The 23796-nt window shown below is 39.5% G+C and overlaps 1 protein-coding gene across 3 annotated transcripts in view; it reads right to left on the bottom strand.

The window, feature by feature from the left end:
- The window catches only part of ZNF800 (zinc finger protein 800), a 49288-nt gene extending 27694 nt beyond the window's left edge, over window positions 1-21594 (bottom strand). For all 3 annotated transcript variants that reach the window (XR_014796213.1, XM_084897637.1, XM_084897638.1), the window contains exons 1-5: window positions 21445-21594; window positions 20831-20949; window positions 13943-14038; window positions 2622-2765; window positions 41-1736 (exon numbers count right to left, since the gene is read on the bottom strand). Coding sequence is in view for 2 of the 3 variants with exons in the window: in XM_084897637.1 (XP_084753763.1) it covers window positions 41-1736; window positions 2622-2765; window positions 13943-14038; window positions 20831-20891 (1997 nt within the window). In the remaining variant the exon portion in view is untranslated. The remainder of the gene's footprint in view (window positions 1-40; window positions 1737-2621; window positions 2766-13942; window positions 14039-20830; window positions 20950-21444) is intronic.
- Window positions 21595-23796: the final 2202 nt, after the last annotated feature.

Here is a 23796-nt window from a genome sequence, read left to right as displayed (position 1 = left end):
ATGGGGAGAAAAAAGCAAAACTCTGTTAACTGTTCCTCACCAGACAAGAGCCTTAGATCTTGTACTTCGGCCTTTGGTTTTGTTTCCTTCAGGTGAATTGGAAGCATTTGCCTTATGAGTTTTCTTATGATGTTCAAGGTAAGTCTTTTTGGCAAATGCCTTTCCACATTTATTGCATCTGTGAAGAGAGAAGTTTTTTGTGACTTTTACTTCAATACCAACGTCAGCTACTTCATACTTTTTACTAGGAGAGTTAGAAGTGCCATCATGTTTTGAATCGCTAAGTTTTGCTTCATCCCTTGAAGGGCCTCTTTTTGCCACTTTATTTAGAACAAAATCAATGGGCTTTTTTATAGCTCTGATCTCCAAACTGGCTGTTATTTTCCCAAGATAGCGGGATGACTTTTTATGAACCACAGTTATATGTCGTATCACATCACGCTTCCGGCGAGTTTCATAAGTGCAAAGAGGGCACTTGTAGAATTTAACATAAATGTTATTCCCATCTGTGTGCAACTCAATGTGTTTAGTCAAGTTCTGTTTGGAAGTAAACTGACGTTTACAAAGTTTACAATAAAGTTGCTTAAAGTCAAAGCCAGCTGAAAGTTTTGGTTTCCTGGTTTTTTGCTGGCCACCTGCAGCCGAAGGACTGGTTGATTTAGGGCTTTCAGAGTCTTGTTTAACTGTATTTTTCTGTGCCGCCGGTGTGTTCTTTTTTTCATTTGAATGATTTGTTCCCTTTAATTCATTCTGTGGAGAATGGGTAATGGAAGGGGGTGAAGATTCTACAGAATCTGCTGGTTCAACTTTAACTTTTATTTCTGAACTGTTGGCAGTATTATTAGGGCCTTTCTCTCTTTTAGAGTTTGTCCCAGAAAGAGTTATCTTGTGGGCCATTTGCATATGTCTTTTAAGCATTATTTGTGAACTATATTTCCTCTTGCAAAGGAGGCATTTGCATGCAGTTAAATTGTATTCAGCCTTTGAAGACGACTTTTGTTTTCGAGTCTTAAAAGATTTTTTAGGAGAAACAGAATCCAGGAACAAAGGTTGCCCAGGCTTTGTTGCTATATCAGGAGTAATTGAATCCCTCCTTAGTCCTCTATGAACTTCATCAAAATGCCTCCTTACATTCGCTTTTGTAGCAAATGATTTACAACATACTGGACAACTCCTACTTAATGGAACTAGAAGATTCTTACTGCGTCCTTTAAAGATTTGGTTTGGATTCTTTCGTGTTTCAATGTACTTTTTTAATTCTTCCATCTTTTTCTTATGTACTTTTCGAATGTGACGACGAACACCTCGTCTGGAATTAAATTCTTTTCTACAAAGACAACATATCAACTGGTGACCAAAATCAGAATTGTCAGAAGTTTCCAAGTCAGCCTGTGATTCCTGAGGTTGTTCATTAGATGTGGGTGCAACTTCATCTGCAGCCATCTCAACAGGAGGGGGCTCTACAGTTTCCTCCTCTGTAACTGTAACTGGTACTGTTTTAGACTGGTCAGTGTCACTTTCTGGTATTTGAACTTCAGTTTGTTCAGGAGTAGTACTGCTTGACTCTGTGACTTCAGTTGGATTATCAGTCCTTGAAATATACTGAAACACTGCATTTTGATTAGTTTCTATGGGTTCTAGCTTAATAATATATTCTCGCTTGTCCACACTTGGATATATGGCTTCTAGGAGATCATTTATGGCTTGGCTTTGTTTATCATTTACATCAGGAAGGTCTGTTAAGAAAAAATAACAGCATTTTAATCCGGAATAATTAACCTGCTATAAAGCCTTCTAATATTTTTTAATGTATTATGAATGGCTCTCTTAAAATTTATATTTCTGGTTCATGTTCATTTTTATAACAGCATTATCTCTTTTCAGTATTTTATAAAGATAAAAACTAGTACTAAACTGAAATTTCCTTTAAGACCTCAACATAGTATGCAAAAGATAAAAAATTGATGCAACAATTGGGGTTCCACAAACACTTTACTGGCCTACTGTCTGCCTTCTTCACATTAAGTTATTTCAGATCTCAAATTAGCCCATAATACAATCCAATTTCTGATAAAATTACTGATCTAAATAAATTTCAACAATAACAAAATTGATCTTCAAATCAAGACCCAGAAAACAGTAGAAAGATTAACACTCTCTACCATTCCCATGAAATCAACTCATTTACTCATTCAACCTTCTCATTCACTTAAGAGAAATCTTGGTAAATGATTAGTCATATCTGGTAACATGATGTTAAAGAGGTAAAGATGAAAAATACCAATATTCCCTTCAAGAATTAGTACTGTAACTTACATAAATCCTGACTATAAACTATATGTTTCATATGGACATTCAAAAAACAATATTCAATATTTTAATACAAATAAATATACTCATAAATCTAAACTCATATATCCATAGGAAAATCCAAATGAAAAGTGCAGGTATAAAAGTCCATATCTAAGAAGCTGAATATAACTTTGAGCCAAGTATTTAATTTTATTCTCTATCATTAAATTATCCATAAATGGGTATCCATAATTTAACACAAACATACAGTTGAAATATAAGGATACTTAATTGTAAAATGCATAACTGAATAAATGACTGAAACTTACTATCATCCATCTGGAGACTTGGTGGGCAGTAGAATTTTTTGTGGGTAATTAAATTTGGTAATCCTCTGAAGAGACTTCGGCATAATTTACATTCAAAAATAGTGTCCACATCTTTTAATAAAATGTGTTTCAGCTGTTTAGTTCCTAAGGGGAGGGAAAAAGAAAATGTTACACAAAAGGTAACTTCAATATGTACTTTTAAACTGAACAACAATTGTTGAGAATCCAAAAGTGCAGTTTTACTTGTTAAAAACATTATATAGACATTTCCAATTATTACCACAATGTGTTATTCACAATTTAAGCAAAAATCCTATCATTTGGATATAAGTACTTCTAAATTTAATGCTATTTTTCTAATTCTGAAGTCAATCAATTCTTGGGATATCCCAACATTGGTCCCAACATCTATTTGTTTGATCATCAAAATGACCTGAGAATAAAGAAGTACCTATGTGACCCACGCCCAGAAATTCTATAGATCTAGAGTGGGACAGAAAAATTAAATGTCCCCATCTCCTCCCACTCCCTGCCAAAGTTTTTGCCTGGTTCTTCAAGCTTGCTTCTGCATTAGGAAGTAAACATGGAGTTTTGTAACACATTTTCCCGATTCTTAAAGAAAGTCAAAACTGTCCAGCCAGCATGGCAGAGTGGTTGAGCATCAACCTATGAACCAGAAGGTCGCAGATTTGATTCCCAGTCAGAGCACATGCCCAGGTTGCAGGCTCGATGCCCAATGTGGGACTTGTAGGAGGCAACCTATCAATGATTCTCTCTCATCATTGTTTCTATCTCTCGCTCCCTCTCCCTTCCACTCTGAAATCAATATTTTTTTGAAAACTGTGTCACTGTGACTTTTCTTTTTTAAATCAGATCAAATTACTTCAAATTCTGGGCCAACTAAGGATTATGGCCATTAAGTGTGAGAGTAGATCTTTTCCATCAAAATCTTGAATTTTGCTTAAGCCTCTTGATACCACTATAAATTTACTCAAAACCCTTTCCCTCCAAAAGTTACCCCAATTGCAATTAATTCAATATTGACATACTAATTTAAAGCCTGCCTTCCCCACTAAGATTATAAACTCCAAAGCAGCCAAGACCAAGTATGTCTTACTTATAACTACAAAGTATTCAGCTCTAATAGTGCTCAATAAATATGCGTTAAAGAAGTGGCAGTGATCTAGGAATTCTAAGCATTGTGACAAAATATCAAAGGGCAGAGAAAAAATAAATGGCAACAAGCTTCTAATCTTTAAAATAAAAACATCCACCACAAATAAAACATAAATGGAAGGTGCTCTATCACTACTTCCTACAGGTAACTGCCAAAGGTAAATTGAAAAAATTGACCTGCAATGCTTTACTATTTAATGAGCCTTTAGTTTTCTCAAATAAAAGGAAATGATAATATTGATTTAAATTAAAAACAAAAGTGTCCTAAGAAATACATTTAAGACCACTTATGTGTAAAATGCTCTTTCATTCAATAACTATTTGACTCTCTGTTTAAGCTCTGGAACTACTAAAGAATAATCACAATCTTACTAATATAATTAATATTGGCGGGTCCATAAAAATATTTGATTCAACCTTTGCAATTTGTTTATATTTAATTTTCATATTTATCATTTCATATTTTATCATCATTTTGAAAATAGACCAAACTTGAAAATTCTACTGAAAAAGGACTGATCAGCAGGTTACCAGAACTCTACTAAGTCTTTAGAGGTTATAATTTTGATAGTCATGTGACCTTGAAGAGTTGTATAATCTTTACACTGACTTATCCATATTGTAAAATGAACAAGCCAAAACTATCTTAGAGAAGTTATTAAAGTGAATATAAACCTAAACCCCTCCCCAAACTATATATTTGGGTTTCTATTGCAAAATATATATACAGGCAGTTCTCAGGTTACATCGGACTCAACTTAGGTCGTTTCGTGGTTATGTTGCCATCTCCCATTTACAGTATTTATTTAAAAAAAGTTTCATCATTTCGATGTATGTACACATGTGCTTTATGTTTTTTATTATTTATTTACCACAAGTAAAGGTCAGGAATTATCTTTCTTTTGAATTTATTTTACTGTTTGACTTCATTACTGCTAGGTATGTGCTCCATGTGAGTGATATAGGTGCTTATGTAGGTGGTTTCCAACTTATAGCACAATTGTGCCGTAGAATGGACATAAGCCAAGGACTGCCTGTATATAAAACTAGAGGCCTGATGCATGAAATCTGTGCAAGAGTAGGCCTTCCTTCCCCCAAATGCCAGCACCAGCTTTCCTCTGGCACCTCCGGGTGCTTCCTTCTAGCCGCCAGCAGGCACCCAGGACTTAGGCTTCCCTCACAGCCCTGGCTCCATCCAGAAGGTCATCCGAAGTACATCTGGTCTAATTAGTATATTACTCTTTTATTATTATAGATGAAATAATTTCCACCACTTCCCAAATCTAAATCAATGTTTACTAGCCCATATTACCACAAAATCAGAAACCATAAAATTAAAAAGATTCAGAAGACAGCTTTGGGTATTATTCTTTTTTAAAAAAATATATTTTATTGATTTTTTACAGAGAGGAAGAGAGAGGGAGAGTTAGAAACATCGAAGAGAGAGAATCATCGATCAGCTGCCTCTTGTACAACCCCTACTGGGGATGTGCCCGCAATCAAGGTACATGCCCTTGACCAGAATTAAACCTGGGACCTTTCAGTCTGCAGGCTGACACACTATCCACTGAGCCAAACCGATTTCAGCAGTATTCTTCTTTATAAAAAAGTAAATTCAAATATAAACATACATGCACACACACACATATATTTGCCTAGTCCATATCACATTACAAAATATATTAGCAATAAACTGCTACTCTATTTCTAGTTCACAGTTAAACTCCTAAGTGACTGACAAACTATAAGAGGTAGACAAAAAGAAGTACTTTATATAAACTTCTCTACTGATCTACATAACGTTCTCAGGAAGAAAACATAAAAACTTTTTGCAGTCTAATTCTAATTAAAAGACCATCAAGACCTACACTAAAGATTCAACTCTGCCTTTTAAGGTAGTCAAAAAGGACTAAAGGGGGACACAGAAATAACCTGAACTAGGTTAACATAAGAATTCAACTCAAGAGTTTCATAAAAAGTACATCATGAGGTTATACATTTTTTAAAAGATACTTGTAAAAATATAAGACTGCATTCCTAAATCAGACATATCACTGTCTACCAGGTTCTCAATCGACCATAAAACAAAACAAAAAAACAAAAAATTTCTCCAATATTTCTAGTTATAGAGTAACTAGAAGCCTGATGCACAAAGATTTGTGCAAGAATGGACCTTCCTTTCCCTGACTGCCAGCCCCGCCCTTCCCATGCTGCCCAGAGGCCCTGTGCAGCTGGGGTGATGGGGAACCCCTTCATCATCACCATGGTGATGACACAAGCATTCTGCCCCACCCCCGGCCACTAGGCCCCTGTGTACGCAAATTACACTCCATCTTTGTTGGGTCAATTTGCATACTAACTCCTGATCGCCTGGTGTGCGTCATGAAGTTATGGTCAATTTGCATATTTCTCTTTTATTAGTGGAGATATTCAGTATAGAGTGCCCAATAAGCATACAAAAACAGAAAAGTATCTAATTAATCAACCTTAATTATTGATCACAAATGCTACACTTCCCCACCCCCCCCCCCCCACCTCTGCACACACACACACAAAACAGTTGTGTTGATCCAGGCATATTAAATGTCTTTTAGGTCCACAGATATACCAAATTCTATCTATCTTGCTTTTCAGGCCTTCATCTTTTTTCCCCTCTTATGAATTCTTCCATTCCCTGGTCTGGCTCACTTGTAATCCTTCAGATCTCATGTTATATGTCACATTCTCCAGGAAACCTCTTACTATTTTTGTTAAGAGTTTTTCATCTATACCCTCATAGTATCCTATACATCTATACTATTAGCCCACTACTAAGTAATTAATTACTTATCTGTATCCCCATTTACCTGGAAGCTCTGAAAAGAACAGAGAAGAGATCTTTATTGCTCACCATTATATTCCCAGTCCTCAGGACCATGGTTTATTAACATTTTTTAAATGACATATTGAAGAGCTTTCTTTATATGTGTAAGAAAACCCTCTCGCCATGGCCAGATTGGCTCAGTGGATAGAACATCAGCCTGCGGACTGAAAGGTCCCGGGTTCGATTCCGGTCAAGGGCATATACCTTGGTTGCTGGCACATCCCCAATAGGGGGTGTGCAGGAGGCAGCTGATCGATGTTTCTACCTCTCTGTCCCTCTCTCTTCCTCTCTGTAAAAAATCAATAAAATATAGTTAAAAAAAAAAAAAAAAAGAAAACCCTCTCCATAAATAAGATTTTTCTAGTCTATGTAGAGTAGACTGGGAAATCAAAAAAGGAACCTGCCGAAACTGGTTTGGCTCAGTGGATAGAGCATCGGCCTGCAGACTGAAAGGTCCCAGGTTCGATTCCAGTCAAGGGTATGTACCTTGGTTGCAGGCACATCCCCAGTAAGGGGTGTGCAAGAGGCACCTGATCGATGATTCTCTCTCATCGATGTTTCTAACTCTATCCCTCTCTCTTCCTCTCTGTAAAAAAATCAATTTTTTTTTTTAAAAGGGACCTAAAAGATTTTCTAATTCTGCTTACACATTTACCAATGAGAAAAATACTTTTAATTTTTTATTCCATAAATACAGACACACACACACAAAAAAAAAACACACGTTTTTCTCAAAGTTAGTTTCAGTAGCCATTTAAAGCTGTTTTTTGTTTTTTTTTTCCAATGGGGGTATAATAACTTTATTCTAATCAGCTACCATTTTCTAATTGATCTGCTAACAATCAGGCATATCCAACCACTATGTCTTCATAAACAGCCATAACCTGAGACAACAGACACGGTCACCTAGACAGCACCATAAAGTTCTTCCAACAGCTCTTGATCCTGGGGAAAAAAAAGCCATGGTGCCTTCCTCCTAATTATTCCTTTTCCTCCCTCTTTCTTACCTTAATTATCTTAGGATTCACTATATACTACTTACACAGATCACCAATCAGTATTTTTCCAAACACCAGCCCTCCAAAGGGTATGGTTTTTGATGCCTAGAAATTAACCAATTAGTGAATATTTTGGATTCTCACATAATAGGTGTGTAATAAAAATTAATTAAATCTCATCAAGGGTTTATCTGGTGCTATTCCTTAGTAACAAATACATTGTATAAACTGGCAAAATAAAATGGTATACAGCTGGCTTTATTGTTGACTCACACATGAGCTCAGTCTTCAGAATATCATCCCAGCATTGCAAGCAAATTCGTAACTCCTGTCAAACCTTCTGAGTTCCAAGACAAGCATGAAAGAAATTTGTAACTAATCATGCGTTAACATAAGTACTTAAAGGTAAAAAGTAGAAAAACTTAAGAAAATTGAAATTATCTTAAAACCACCACTTACAAGGGTTGGTTAAAAAAAATCACAAAGGTACCCAACTGGCATGGCCCAGTGGTTGAGCGTCGACCTATGAACCGGGAGGTCACAGTTCGATTCCTGGTCAGAATACATGCCCAACTTGTGGGCTCAATCCCCAATTGGAGGGCCTGCAGGAAGCAGCCAATCAATGATTCTCTCATCACTAATGTTTCTATCTCTCCCTCTCCTTTCCTCTCTGAAATCAATAAAAATATATTTTAACAATACATATAAAATTTTTAAAAATCACGAGGGTAATTGTGAAACACTGCCACATACTACAATAGGTTTATAAATACAATAAAATTATTTTAGTGCCTACTTGGTTTAATTTAACAGGTATTTATTGAGTACCTATTAAATACTAAGTACAATGTTATTATTCACTAGAGACATGAAAGTGAAGTGTATGATCTATGCCCTTGAGAAACTTCCAGACTACTATAATGGTTGCTCTCCTAGGAATGTAGCCCCAAATAACATACTTTGAATATGAATTCAAAAAACAATAAATTAAACAAATAAATCTATTTTTTATTCATTCAAAAACTATTTGATCTTTAAAATAGATTGTAAATTTCTTACAGTTGCTATGAAACAACAAACAAAAAAGGCATTCCCTTATATATCTCTGATAAATCACAAGTCCTTTGCTTACAGAGACAGAACTGAGGCATATCACCCAGTCACAGCTTATACTAAACTGACATTAATGTTGCTTTAAGAAGCAAAAAAAAAAAAAAAAGACCTTCAAAGAAGGAAAATGACAATAGCAAATATACAAAGCTAATTCTCATTTTCGCTACAATTTATTCCTCCTTAAAAGATGCTGTTCCTTGTGCATAGCAGTATTGTATTCTATAAGGCAGATTCTTTTTCCAATAATATATATTATCTCTCTTTACAATATTACACATTTCAAGAATTCAGAAAGATGTCAACTTCATATTAAACCAATTTTAAATACTGGACAAAGTTATTATCCTTATTTTTCTCCCTATTTTTCTATTTCTAACCTCAGGACAATCCATAGCTCCTTTGCCTCTACCATAAGACTAAAAGACTAAGAAAGTCCATTTTAATAGATGTCTCATGAAAGTATAAATATTTTTGTTATTTAAATACTTCTTTCAGTTTAGGGAGAAAGCTCAGGAAGGAAGGTAGCTAAAATAAAAATGTGAATAGAAAGAAGGAAATTTGAATACAGCAGTTACAGAAGTGATCCTAGAGGATAAAAGCCAAGGCAAGGCTCTAGCAAAGGGCAGGGTACAATAAAGGTGGTACCACAAGTCAGGGATTCAGAGAAAATGACATGTCTCCAATCACCCACCCATCAGGGATGTCAGAGTAGAAAATCTGTCAGAAGAAGCAAAACAGAGAGTTTTCTTAAAAATAAAAAAAGGGGGGAGGGGAGAAAGAAAGGGAGATATCTGTGGACAGATGTCAAACAACAGTGGGATTGTATTATTAATAAAGCAAAGATATATAATATGCACACTTGGCTACCATTTGTATCATGAAGAAAATGAGGGATATATGCATAGAAGGTCTCTGGAAGAAGACACAAACCATGTAGCAGTGGTTGCCTGAGAAAAGAGAAACTTATTTTTATATATCGTTTTGTACTTCTTTATTTTTTGTAAATCACAAGCACAACTAAAAAAAAAAAAAAAAATCTATTCAAATTAATTTACAAGTCAAGCACACTGAAATAAAGAGCTGTCAAAGGTAAAGAAGGATTTGTAATTTCAGGTCAGGGGAAAAAAAAAGACCAAAGGAAAAGCTGAAGTGTGAGGCAAAGAGAATGGGTCACAATTGGTCAAGCAGTCAGTAGTACAGCACACATGGGGTTGGGTGGACCTAAAAAATGAGTCAACTCCTTCCTCAGCCTTTTATGAACTTCCAGCTTGGGTAGGAATAAATACCAGGTCACGGACAGCCCAGTGTAGGCAGGAGAAGGTGAGTCACTTAAATAGAGATGATACCATAGCTGGAAACAATTATCTGAGCTTGAAGATAAAGGTAGATATCCTAATATGACTACTGCCAACCTGACTTAGCCTCTGTAGGGTTGACAAGAACAAAAGCAAGGACTTCACAGTTTTACCTTCAAATATCTGTCAAGATATATACCACCACCATGATAGTTCTTTAAACGCAATGTGTGTGATCCAGCTTATTGGAAAGAGATGAGTTACTCAATGCAGGCTTATAAGTAGAGGAACTGGGAAGAACTTAGAAATCTCAGGTAGGAAGGGATCTCAATCCCTTCAAACTTCCATTTCACCTCCCACGGTTTTAGTCAGACAATAGCTTGAACACCTCAGTGCTAAAGAAGAGCTACCTCAATAAACTTTAATTATCCAGATATGTAAGAGATTATCTTGAAGAAATTAAAATTGCTTAGCTATAAGATACATTAATAAAGTAAAAAGTTCCTTTTATTTATTTTTAATACCGTATTTTCCAGCGTATAAGACGACCCCCTAATTTTACAGTTAAAACAAAGGTTTAGGCCTATATTCGCTGTATAAGACTACTCCCACTTCCGAGGCAACACCAGTTCTTTTTTTAATAGACCGCCTCTCTAACTCAGCCAATCCAAGCAGGCTTTTTATGCATGCAAATTATACATGTTCTGTACCCGAAGCTACAGTGTTCTAGTAAAAAGCCTGCTCAGATTGGCCAGAGTCAGAGAGGCGGTCTATTAAAAAAAGAACTGGTATTGCCTCGGAAGTGGGGGGTAGTCTTATACAGCGAATATAGGCCTAAACCTATGGTTTAACTGTAAAATTAGGGGGTCGTCTTATATGCCGGAAAATACGGTATGTTTTTATTTATTTCAGAGAGGAAGGGAGAAAGATCAATGATGAAAGAGAACCATTGATTGGCTGCCTCCTGCACATCCCCAACTGGTTATCGAGCCCCCAACCCAGGCATGTGTCCTTGACCAGAATCAAACATGGAACCCTTCAGTCTGCAGGCTGACACTCTATCCACTGATCCATACCAGCTAGGGCTGAGAAATTCCTTTTTAAATTCATAATTAGTTTCCTTATACCAGTCAGCATATTTCTAAATCACCTCTAATTTAAATTACTGGGGAAAGAACTAAAATTATAGTATTTTCACAATTTTCCTAAATAAAAAAATAACTGAGAAGGCAAATCTGTTGGGGATATTTTATTTTCTTATAGATTTTTATTGATTTCAGAGAGGAAGGGAGAGGGAGAGAAATAGAACATCAATGATGAGAGAAAAATCATTGATCGGCTGCCTCCTGCATGCCCACTCTAGGGATTGAACCCCCAATAGGGGCATGTGCCCTGTTGGCAATCGAATTGTGATCTGTTTCATAGGTTGATTGATGCTCAGTCACTGAGCCACACCAGCCGGGATACTGGGGACAATTTAAAAGGAACATACTACAACTTTCAGTCACTTTTCTTTAGCTTAAACCAGTGGTTTCCAACCTTTTCTTGGCCATGCCCCACCTAAGCTTCTCTAAAATCCTGATGTCCCCCCTCTGTGACATGTAATTCTTATTATTCAAAAAGCGAACTCCTGGGGGTATAGCTCAGTGGTAGAGCATTTGACTGCAAAAAGCGAACTCCTTTTTGAGTAATAAGGAACATGGCACCCATGAAAGAGAAAAATAAAACGAAAGGACAGTTTAAGTACTGAGGAAGAAATCACTAAGAAATTGTTAATAAAAAAAAAAAAGTAAAAACATGAAGTGATATGAAAAAATAGCAAATAAAGTTTCAAAACATAATAGAGAACTAAAATGCATAAATATGTCACAATATATATTTACATACTGTGTATGAGGCCCCTAGAACCATAAGAAATGCAAAAAATTCACTGTTAATAACTCATTCTCAAACTGCCCCTTAAAAATCAAATTGCCCCCAGTGGGGCATCTGCCCCACATTGGGAACCACTGACTTAGACAGTAAAGAAATGGCAAATACAGAAAACAGATATGTCCACAGTTCAACAAGGAAACAAATAATTTCATTTTATATATTCATCTTTCAAAGTTAAAAAATATATACTTTTTGAGTACAGGATCTTGCTAAAAAGGTATATTTTACAGGGCAAAGCAATTATGAATGAACCAATTCTAACTTCTTAATCAAATATCACTATAAAACTGAAGTAGTAGAAAACAACCTTATTAATTCCATATTATGAATTTTTAAAAAGCAAAAAATTACTGTGTGAAATGCTACTACCTTCATTTCCATGATATAAGAACAAAAAAAAAAATTATCGTTATACTAAAAGAAGCTAACAGAAACTCTTACTATAAACAGAAACTAACCATTCTGTTATGCCAGAAATATATTTAAATACAGTCCCTAATAACTACAATTTTTTTATAAAAATATATTTTATTGATTTTTTACAGAGAGGAAGAGAGAGGGATAGAGAGTTAGAAACATTGATGAGAGAGAATCATCAATCAGCTGCCTCTTGCACCACCCTCACCGAGATGTGCCCGGAACCAAGGTACATGCCCTTGACCGGAATCGAACCCAGGACCTTTCAGTCCGCAGGCCGACGCTCTATCCACTGAGCCAAACCGGTCTCGGCAATAACTACAATTTTAATTGCATTTACCATAGGAGAATTTAGCCTATCAATTAATATTATTAGCCAAGGGTAATTATCAAAAGTAAAAAACAACAAAAAACACCCTAGGTTATACCACCAACCAACCTGAGCACAGACATATGGTATATACACAATATTTACTGAATTAAATATACATAAAAGCAATACCAGGAGGACTATAGATGAAAAGTATAATGGATCTTAAAGATATCCATTAAAGAAAAAAAACTTTTTAGATTAAGAAACAATTTATTTCTTAGAATCCTAAAATAAACTAAATATATGCATTTTTCCTAACAATGTTTTAAAAACAAGTACATCAAAAAATTTCTCATGGATACAAAACATGTGGTTGCACAAAAATTATCTTTTTGAATCTCAGTATATTTTCATTAAGATAAATAATAATGTAAGTTAATATTTACCTTAATAATTTCATTATGATAAATAAATAACAAAAGATAATCCTTCAAGTCTCCATCAGTTTGCTTGTTCATATTTGACTCAACAGTCTACAATGTCAGAAAGCCAAATCCACTTGAGGTGAACAAGTGAATCATTAAGAATCAAAGCAATTTGAGATCTTACTGATAAATAGATTTCAATCATTTATATGTAGTAAGCATCATCTCCTTAAAGCACTGAACTACAACTACACAATACACTTAAGTATCTAATTATAATCTAATGGGAGAAAAAAAAAACTAAACAAATGTAACTGACTTAATTTAGCCATTTTGTGCTCTATTACAGATATTCAAACTCTATAAACTCCAGGGTTACGCAGAAGAAGGTGAGTCACAGAGATGATAAAGTAATTAATCTCGGACAAGTGACATCTCAGACACTGTAAGTAAATAACCCACTCTTCTAAAATTTATAAAAACCCAATTACTACTGCCCTTTGAGAGTTTATAAGGAACATGTCAAAAAATAATGAATCTTTTATCAGCAGTTATACAACATCTTTAAACCATACTAAATAAGTTTATTTTTTAAATAAATATATAATATATAGTACTGAAAATGAATCTCTAGGTCACATAGTAATTCATCCACTTAAAAAAATACATTAAAATATATTATAAAAGTGTATACATTTTAACTTAAAAAAAATATTTCTAAAGATTTCTAGGTAGTTTTTAACTACTATGTGAAGACTGAAAAAATACATCCTAAATCATTCATACCTGATCGAAAGCACTCAATTATTTGTTGAATACCAGATTTGGATGTCTGTAGTGGTTGCTGTAACAAAGGAGCATCTCCAGGTTCCAGGATATAAACTACATGAAAGACAAACACCCACCCCAATCCCCAGAAAAAAGGGTTATTTAAATCATTTACTATTGAAGTAAAACAATGGTTTGCTACAATCATGTAAAAGACAAGCACACTTGTATATATTTCATCATCATCTTTGTAAGAGAAAATGGGGGAAAATAACTAAAACCATTCTTAATTTAAAGCTAAAATAAGATTACCTAAAGCTAGATAATAAGCTTAAATGCAAAGATTGTCCTATCTTGGTATTATTTAATACATATTTAGCATGTTTGCCTTTTTATTGTCCTTGAGAGGAACCACTATATTTAACCAAAGTTTTAGGGCAATGATGGCCTAACCACACCTCATAAACCATTCCAAAACCCCCTGGACAATCTAGCACAGCTCTATGGGCAACTGTGAGAGCAAAATTCAATAACCACTGCCTAAGGAAAGAACTGGTCACAATGACAGATGTACAAGAATGTTCACTGCACGATGAGTGATAAAAAAAACAACTGCGGTACATTTATACCATGGAATACTATGCAGCAGTAAAAAAGAAGAATCTCTTACCCTTTGAGATAGTATGAGGGACCTGGAGAGTATCATGCTAAGTGAAATAAGTCAGTCAGAAAAAGATAAGTATCACATGATCACACTCATATGTGGAATATAAGTAATAAAATAAACTGATGGAGTGGATCCAAAGACCCGAAGCATGGAACAGAATGCAGAATCTCAGAGGAAAGGCGGGGGAAGTGAGTGAGTAGAAGGTAATCAACCAAAAACCTTGTATGCATATATGCATAACTCATGGACATGGGGGTTGGGGGTTCAGAGGAGTCATTGGGGGTAAATGGGGTATATGTAATACTTTTAACAATTATTTTTAAAAATAAATTTTAAAAAAGAATGTTCATTGCAATGAACAGAGTGCTGTTCATTGCAGCACTCTGTAGCACTGTAAATAATTGAGAAAAATTTCAACAACTTAAGAGTCTCAAAAAGAACCAGACTAAGTAAACTAATAAATATCCATACATCAGAATCTGATTACTGTTAGAAAGCATGAGCTAGATCTACATATACTGACAACAAAGGATATCAATAGATTATTAAGCAATAAAAAACAGGTTATAGAATATCTCATTTATATTAATATTCATTTCTTTTTTTTAAATATATTTTATTGACTTTTTACAGAGAGGAAGGGAGAGAAACGTCGATGAGAAACATCGACCAACTGCCTCTTGTATACCCCCTTACCAGGGATGTGCCCGCAACCAAGGTACATGCCCTTGACCAGAATCGAACCTGGGACCTTTCAGTCCGCAGACCGACGCTCTACCACTGAGCCAAACCGGTTTCGGCTTAATATTCATTTCAACACATACCCAAAGAAATAAATTTAACATATACTTGTATATGTAATCACAAAAGATCTGATGAGTTACCAACAAAACTTAAAGGTTCTGTTAAGGTGGCAATTGTTTTTTTAATTGGTTTCAGAGAGGAAGGGAGAGGGAGAGGGAGAAAGATAGAAAAATCAATGAGAGAGAATCATTGGTCGAGCCAGCAACTCCAGCATGTGACCAGAATTGAACCTGGGACCCTTCAAGCTACAGGCCGACACTCTATCCACTGAGCCAAACCAGCCAGAGCATAGGTGGCAATTTTCACTTTCTGCCTCACACTTCACTAGTACTTCAGAGCCTGGGCTTTTATATGTGTGCATTTGAGAAAGTATACATTTTTTATATTAGATAAAAATATTCCCATTTAAAAAAAATTTTTTTTTTCATATACAGAGGTTTAGATGATCCCTGCTTTCCAAAACTCTCAGATTAGCTGTATAAATATGCAATAAATTAGATAATGGTAATATGAAACAAGGTAATGAAAAGGAAAACTGAATTTTCTATCATATATCCAATAAAGAGAGATAGTTATGTTGGAGAAAACCAGCCACTTTAATTACCTCTTTTTTTAATGTTATAATGTTTTATTCAACTATTAATTACCATGTTCACCCAGGATCATCTGCTCAGTGTGGGAGATAAGGATGGTTACTTCAGTCCTGTGTGCTGCTACTACTTCAGGCCTGGGTTTAGACAGCATTTAGCTCTCTGATAAGGGGCTAAAGCCTGCAGTCCTATGTATATAGACTCTGCAGCCTTAGATTCTTTTAGGCTTGTGCTCAGTGTACACAAATGGCAGGAACTATGTCTCAAAACCAAGCCATCTCATTAAGCAAAATGTTCCTAATTTTAAGAGACAGTATGGGGGTATTTTAAATTAATTCAGAACATAAACAAATACAACTTTTTTTTTTCTCATTAATTTCAGAAAGGAAGAGAGGGAGAGAGAGAAACAATGGTGAGAGAAATCACTGATTGGCTGCCTCCTGCACACATACACATACCCCCACTGAGGATGGAGCCTGCAACCTGGGCATGTGCCCTTGCCTGGAATCCTTCAGTCCACAGGCTGCCACTCTGTCAACTGAGCCAAACTGGCTAGGGCCACAAATACAACTCTTGAGAACATCTGACACTGGCACTAACTGCGCTGATTAAGACACCAGACCTGGACTGTGTTGAAATTCTCTTTCTGCCATTTACTAGATACAACCAGGGAAAATGAAAATCTCTGACCACTCTTTTCTCATCTCTAAAATGGGGATAGCCAAAGTACCTAAATAATAGGACTGTATGAGAATCAAATTAGCTAAGAGAGGTAAACTGACTAAAAAAGAGCCTGGGATATACTTAGTGTTCAATAAATTTTCTATCCCCATCACCATCATCATCACCACCACCACCACCACCACCATCATCACCACCACCATCACCATGTACAAAATCAATTGCTTTCCTGACACCAAAAACTGAAATATTTTCCAAAATCTAAGAGAAGTAGAATTCAACCCTTAGAGAACCAATATCGGAAGTTTGTAAATAGACTAGTGATACCATTTATTTGGATTAGATAGATCTCTTTCCAGTATTTGTACTTGGTAACTTTTTAAAAATAGTAGTAACTACAAAAGGTAAAATTTGGATAATTTTAAAGAACCAAGCTTCAAGGTCTGGCTCTGTGACAAGAATCTAGAAAGGGAGAATGAAAAAACAGCAATGAATAGGGGAAAGATAAAGGGGGAAAAAATGGAAACTTCTCCTTAGAGCCCCCTCTCATTTAGGCACATGCTCCAGAAAACTTTCTATAATATATCAACTTCCATTTCCATGTGACAACATCTGACTTCAAAGCTAAACTAAATTTTGTTACCCATCACTTTCAAATACTGCTATCACTAGAACTCATATACCTCTTAAGATACCATTCAAAATAACCCCAGGAATAGCTTAGTTATGTAAGGACACATCCACTTGTATACACATCTGTGTAGTTCCCATTTAAGAAACTAGTCTTTCTTCATTAATACAAAAGAACTTATATTTTCATTAAATTTTTTACATATCCTATTATCCCCTCCCAAAATCAGGTTCTATAACCATTTAGGAAAAACAAAACCAACAACATCTCCCTCCAACCAAAAACACAAACCCTCAGAAGTTAGCATCTTTCTTTACATCCTTCCAAGAACACACTTTCGGAATAAAGATACCTACTTCTGCAGAGTATTGTCTCTTACCTTAAAACAAGCCCCTTAAAAGATCCTTCTACTAATCATGTCTGGGAGTTGCTTTCAAATAATAGAGGGTGATGGAGCAGTTGGAGGGTGTAGGAGGAAATCATGGGGAGGGGAGAATAGACATGAAAAGAGATTGTCCATATATTGTTAACTGACGGGAGTTGTGCAATGGTTACATCAGGTTCCTTATACCATCTCCATACTTTTGAATGTTTAAAAATTTCTATAGCAAAACAAAACAAAACAAAAAAAACACCTTAAAATAGAACTAAGGTACTGGCCAGTGTAGCTCAGTTGGTTGGAGCACAGTCCTGTACCAAAAGATGGCAGTTCGATTCCCAGTCAGGGCACATAACCAGGTATGGGTTCCATCCCTGGTCCTGTGCATACGGGAAACAACCAATCTATGTTTCTCTTTCTTTCCTTATCCTTCTCTTTTCAACTCTAAAATCAATAAACATATCCTCGAGTGAGGATTTTTAAAAAGTTTTAATTAAAAAAATAATAACTGCCCAGTAGGTGTGACTCAGTGGTTGAGCGTCAACCTATGAACCAGGTCACAGTTCAACACCTGGTCAGTGCCCAAATTGCAGGATCAACCCCCACTGGGGGGACGAGCAGGAGGTAGCTGATCAATGATTCTCTCTCATCATAAACATTTCCATCTCTCTCTCCTTCCTTCCTCTCTGAAATCAATATAAATATATATATATATATATTTTAATAACTAAGAAAATACATACACTGACAGGTTTACAATGCCACCTTTCACTACAAATTGTCCCATCCTATTCAAGCCTCGTCAGAAACACACTGCTCTCATCCAAGGAACTTACCCACTATTCATAATCCAAACCAGGACAGACTTCTCAGGAGAGCCAATTAAAGAATGTTTCAAACATCATGCAACTTCTATCATAATATATCCCTCTCAGTGCTGGAAACATCCTCCCACTCAGCACCTACCTTCCTCTGAAATAATGTCAATTAACTACCCTATAAGTTAACAAACTTCTAGCTTTCCATTGAACTAAATGCTCAAAAAGCATTTAATTACTATAACTAAGAAATCAAAGAAACACCAACTACTTTTGACCTGCGAGTCTGAAACAAAAACTGCATGGAAAGCATAGGGTAAAAGAAAGTTGAAATGTTTTAATTAACTCAACTTCTCTGATTTCTTGTTAAGGGGGGGGGGGGGGGGGGGGGAGAAGAGTCATAAAAGTTCTAATACAGATTTAAAAGTTCAACTCTACAGCCCTGGCTGACATGGTACAATGGTTAGTGTGCCCGCCCAAGGGCATACCTGAATTGCAGGTTGGATCCCAGGCCAGGTCAGGCCTCATGCTAATCAATGTGTGTCTCTCTCACATCGATGTTTCTCTCTCTCTCTTTCTCGTGTGTGTGTGTGTGTGTGTGTGTGTGTCCCCTCTCCTTCATCTCTTCTAAAAAAGATAGAAAAAAATATCTTTGGGTGAGGGTTAACAAAAAAAAAATTCAACTCTGGAAAGCATCTTTAAGATGACATTAAAGTCTCTAGAAAACTTTAATCACCAGAATACACTAAATAAGATATGGTCATCTTTAATTTGTCTACCTCTTCCCACTCAAAAGTCCTATAAGGGAATGACCTTATCAGTTTTGTTCACCACTTACTAGTCTATTCCCATTGCCTGGAAAGTGTCTAGCCACCTAGCTGGTGCTCAATAACAACCTGTCAAAAAATGAATCAATTAACTTCTTCTTGAATAAGATTATTTCATTTATTAATTCAACCTAAATGACTTGAAGTACTCTCAAAAATAAATAAATAAAAGGTCAGTGGGATACAAGGCATCACAGCCTTCTACTTCAAAACCAGTAAATTCCATTCAACACTTGCTAAAACAATCTTCACTTCAAATAATACACAAAATATGCAGAGTGAAAGGGTGCTGAAAGTTAACATAGGTAAGGGGACAGGCGAATGGAAACTGGATCCCATCGTGGATGGGATTAACTGTTTTATTAGCAGAGGTGAGTTATTACTGATTTTCAGCAAATCAGTGGGGAATAGGGTCATTGTACAAATTTTATTCTCCTGTATACCAAAGTTTTCTAAAAGTGGAAGTTCTTCCCCTTTACCATTGCCAATTTTTCCCATTCAGCAAAAGAGTACTCTAAATTCTACTGTGATCAAACTGAGTACATTAGGGCATTTAAAATTCTCCAGCAAAAGGCAAGCCAAAGCACAGCGTCCTAATAACTTTTAGGTAAAAAATAATAATACCTGCCTTTAACTAGAATAAATTAGCATTTACTTGGTGTGGAGGCAGTATATATTCAGTGATTCCTTTTAAGTTGTACCTGTTTATGACAAAGCACATCCAATTTCTAAGTTGAAAAACTACCAACATATTTACACAAACCTCACATTTACCAAATTAAGGTTTTCTATGTATCCTTCACGAGACTACAAGAACCAAAATGTTCATTTCATAAATTCAACTTGTGAAAGTTCCACTGAATAAAATATCCTAGAAATACTTATCCTAGAAATACTACACATCCTATGCAAATCAACAGATTTTTTTTTTATTTTGCAATACAGCATGCTCTGTCCGAGAAAATGTTTAAATGGTGGCATTTGGAAAAACCTGACTCTCCCAATAAGTTAAGATCAACAAACTTTTTCTAGCTCAAACTAAATTCATTTTTAGACTTTCAAAAAGCGCTAGTCTCTGATCAAAATGCCTACGAACTTAATTTTTTCAAGTTTAAATAAAACAACTTCCATGAAGACAAATACTAGTATGTTACTAATTTTTTCCCCCCCTTTCTCTTCCATTCTGAACATTTGCAGAGCAGGGGGTACACTAACTGGAGGCTGCCATGGGGTATACTAACTGGAAGAAAAAGAAAGGGTGATTGATCTTGTGGAAAAGATTTAGGGTGACACTCGCAGAACTTTTTTCAAGGGACCAGGCAAGGGGAGACCTCTTGTTTGTAAAAGCATTTAGCTTCCCACCTAGTTTTAGGCTCGGGGAAATTACAGCCTGCTCGCTTAGGAGGAGAAGGGGCCGGAGGAGAAGCGAGCTGGAAGGCGGCGGCAGCAGCAGCAGGTAGAGCGGCTCTGACGGAGGACAGAGTAGCTGGAGAAGAAAGGGGTGTATACCTGGTTCACAGCATCCGTGGTGATGGTGGTCAGTCTGACAGTATTTGTCCCTTAAAGGCATTTTCAGTGGGCGCGACCTACTTTCCTTTCACTGTGAGCAGCTCTTCATTGCGGCTTGGCTGCGGAGAGAAGAAGCACGAACCAGTCACTCACCCTGAACTTCCTGGGGGGCCTTTTCCAGCCGCGTCCCCTTCGCCCGCCCTCCGCGGCCGGTGCCTCCGCGGGCCGGTCCCTTCTCCTGGAACCGAAAGGACCAAAACGCACTCAGGCTTCCCGGGTCCGGGTCCCTCGTCCTCCCCGGGTCCCGCGCCCTGCCTACCCGGAAACGCAGCCCGGGGCGCGCAGCGCAGGACGCAGCGCAGGACGCAGGCCCGGCCGGCTGCGCGGGCGGCGGCGGCGGCGGCCTCCGGGCCCCGGAGGGCGGGCGCGCGCGCGGGGAACAGGCGCGGGGCGCGGCGGCACAGCCGGCGCCGGGGCCCGCGGGCGGCCGGGCGGGGGGCGCGGCGGCCGGGGCGGCCCAGGGGCTGCTCCGCCGAGGCCGGCGCCACGGCCTCCCACCTCGCACGTGCCTCGGGGGGTCTCCCGTCCCCACGAACCCGGTGCGCCCAACTTACACTCAACTCCGAGGGCGGGCGGGCCGGCGGGCAGGCGGAAGGAAGCCAGGCCGGGCGGCGGCAGCGGGGACAGCCCGGCGTGGGAGGCGGCTCCGGCCCCACCTGGCGCGGCCTCCGCGGACCACGCGAGGGGACCCCGCGGGCCGGGGCCCGACGCGCTTCCACAGAGTCGCCGCGGGCGCCGACGCGGAAGCGCCGCAGCTCACCGCGTCCCCCGCGGCCCGAGGCGGCGGCTCCCGGCGTCCCTCCGCGCTGCGCGGCTGGCGGGCGGCGCGCGGGCGCAGACAGTTGACAGGAGGAACCGCCCGCAGCAGCAGCCGCCGCGGCCGCCGCCACCGAAGGAGCCGGAGGAGCCGGAACCGGAGCGGCCAAGACCGGAGCAGCGCCTCCCCGGCGCAACGGCCGCCGCCGCCGCCGGCTCCCCGACGCCGCTCCACCTGCAACGGTCCGGCAGGCTCTGGAGAGGGGCGGGGAGGACGGCGCGTCTCCCCGGCCGCGGGCCTTTCCGAGCAGCAGTTGTTTCAGGAAACTTTACGGAGTCGGTCTCGCTCTTTCTCCTGCCAACCCCCTCCCCTCACCTCCCCGGAGAGCCTGGCGCTACCGCCGCGGAGCGGACCAGAAGGAGAAGCAGAGAGTCTCCGGCGGCGGGGAGCGGCGGACTGACCCCGGACGGAGATGGGGCGAGGGCAGGAAGTGACAAGCTCGCCGAGTGGGTGGGGGGAGTGTGGCCGGCACGCCCGCCCGGGAGCGCCGCGCGCATGCGCCCGCCCGAGGCCCCCCGGCGGCCGGGCGGCGGGGCGAGGCGGCCGGGCCCGGGAGGGACCCGCGGGGGGCGCGGGGGGCCGGGTCGCCGCCGGGGCCTCGCGACCGGCCATTCGCCTCGCGCTTCCTCCCCGCGGGGCCGTCCGAGCCGGAGCCCGGGCTGCGCGCGGAGCGGAGCGGAGGAGAGGAGAGGCCTGGGCGCCCGGGAGACGGGGCCGCCCGCGCAGCCGCCAAACTGTTGCTGTCGCCGTCCTCCTTCGAGTGGAACCGAAACGGCGGGAAGGGCTGGCACCTGCGTGCGCCGGGCGTGCGAGGTGCTGACCCCGAAAAGGGGGGTCGGTCGGTCGGTGCCTTTGGAAAATGGAAAACGTAGACCTGCCCTCCCGCCAGGCATTTTGGTCGTGTGCCTGCCTCTCCCGACGTGGGGGTTCCTCTCAGGCCCTCGGGAGGAGAGCAGGCCGGAGCTGGGCGGTCGGAGTGGACGCCGGCGCCGCGCGCGCGGGGGAACCCGAAAGTGGGGTTGGGTCACGTGGGCGGTGCGCACCCCTTCCCTCTTGGGCGACCGCATCCCGCATCCCGCATCCCTCATCCCGCCTGGAAAATCCCGGGGAAGACTCGAGCTGTCAAATTGAGCAAACCTGCCCGGGAACCGGAGAGCCACTTCCTCCGCCTTCTGCCAACTCCCGGATTGGAAATCTTCAAGAAACGCGTGTCAGGAAATCTTGAAGGCGGAAAAAGTCTCTTCACTTCGCTTATGCCCCGCCCTCGAAGTCCATTGCGAACCTTACACTTAGACGTCTGAGCTGGCCGGCCGTTTTCGGGGTCCTGAAAAGGCGAAGTTGAGCCCACAGGCCCGGCGTGCATTCTGGAAGAGTCCACGAGTGACTGAAGCCCACTGTCACAATCCAAAGGAGAGCTTGTAGCAGGCCCAGCCATGGACACATTTGTCGTGAAAATATGGAATGGAGGGGATTGTAGCAGTTTGTGGGGTGACAGGAAAAGGATAGGAAAATTTAACTTTTTAAAGGGAAGTCCATGTACTGTACCTTCTACACACGCTAACCAGTCACATAGATAATATGTTTGATTTTTTTCGTGTTTTTTTTTTTTATGTTTTTATTGATTTGAAAGAAAGAAATCCATGAGAGAGAGATCATTGACTGTTTGCCTCATGCATGCCCCCTATTGGGGATTGAGCCTGCGCATGCCCTGACCAGGAATAGAACCTACCCAGCTGGTGACCCTTTAGCTTTAGCGCATGGGTTGTCTCTCAACCAACTCAGCCATATTGGCCAAGGCGATTTTTTTTTTCTGTTCCATTGTTAAGAAACATCACACATCAAACTATAATGTAACGAAATGTCAATTTGTAAATTAATGTAAAATAAATTTTGAAATGTCCATATGGAGATGTTTGTTATACAGCCAATAAAAATCACATTTTATACAATATTTAATGGTATGCAATATGCTTAAGCAAAAAATAATGAAAGCCGAAACGGGTTTGGCTCAGTGGATAGAGCGTCGGCCTGTGGACTGAAAGGTCCCAGATTCGATTCCAGTCAAGGGCATGTACCTTGGTTGCAGGCA

Source organism: Pipistrellus hanaki, assembly GCF_964339955.1.
Source record: "Pipistrellus hanaki genome assembly, chromosome: 10".
NCBI lineage: Eukaryota > Metazoa > Chordata > Mammalia > Chiroptera > Vespertilionidae > Pipistrellus > Pipistrellus hanaki.
Note: the sequence above shows the minus strand (reverse complement) of the source record. Positions and strands in the feature narration are given on the sequence as shown.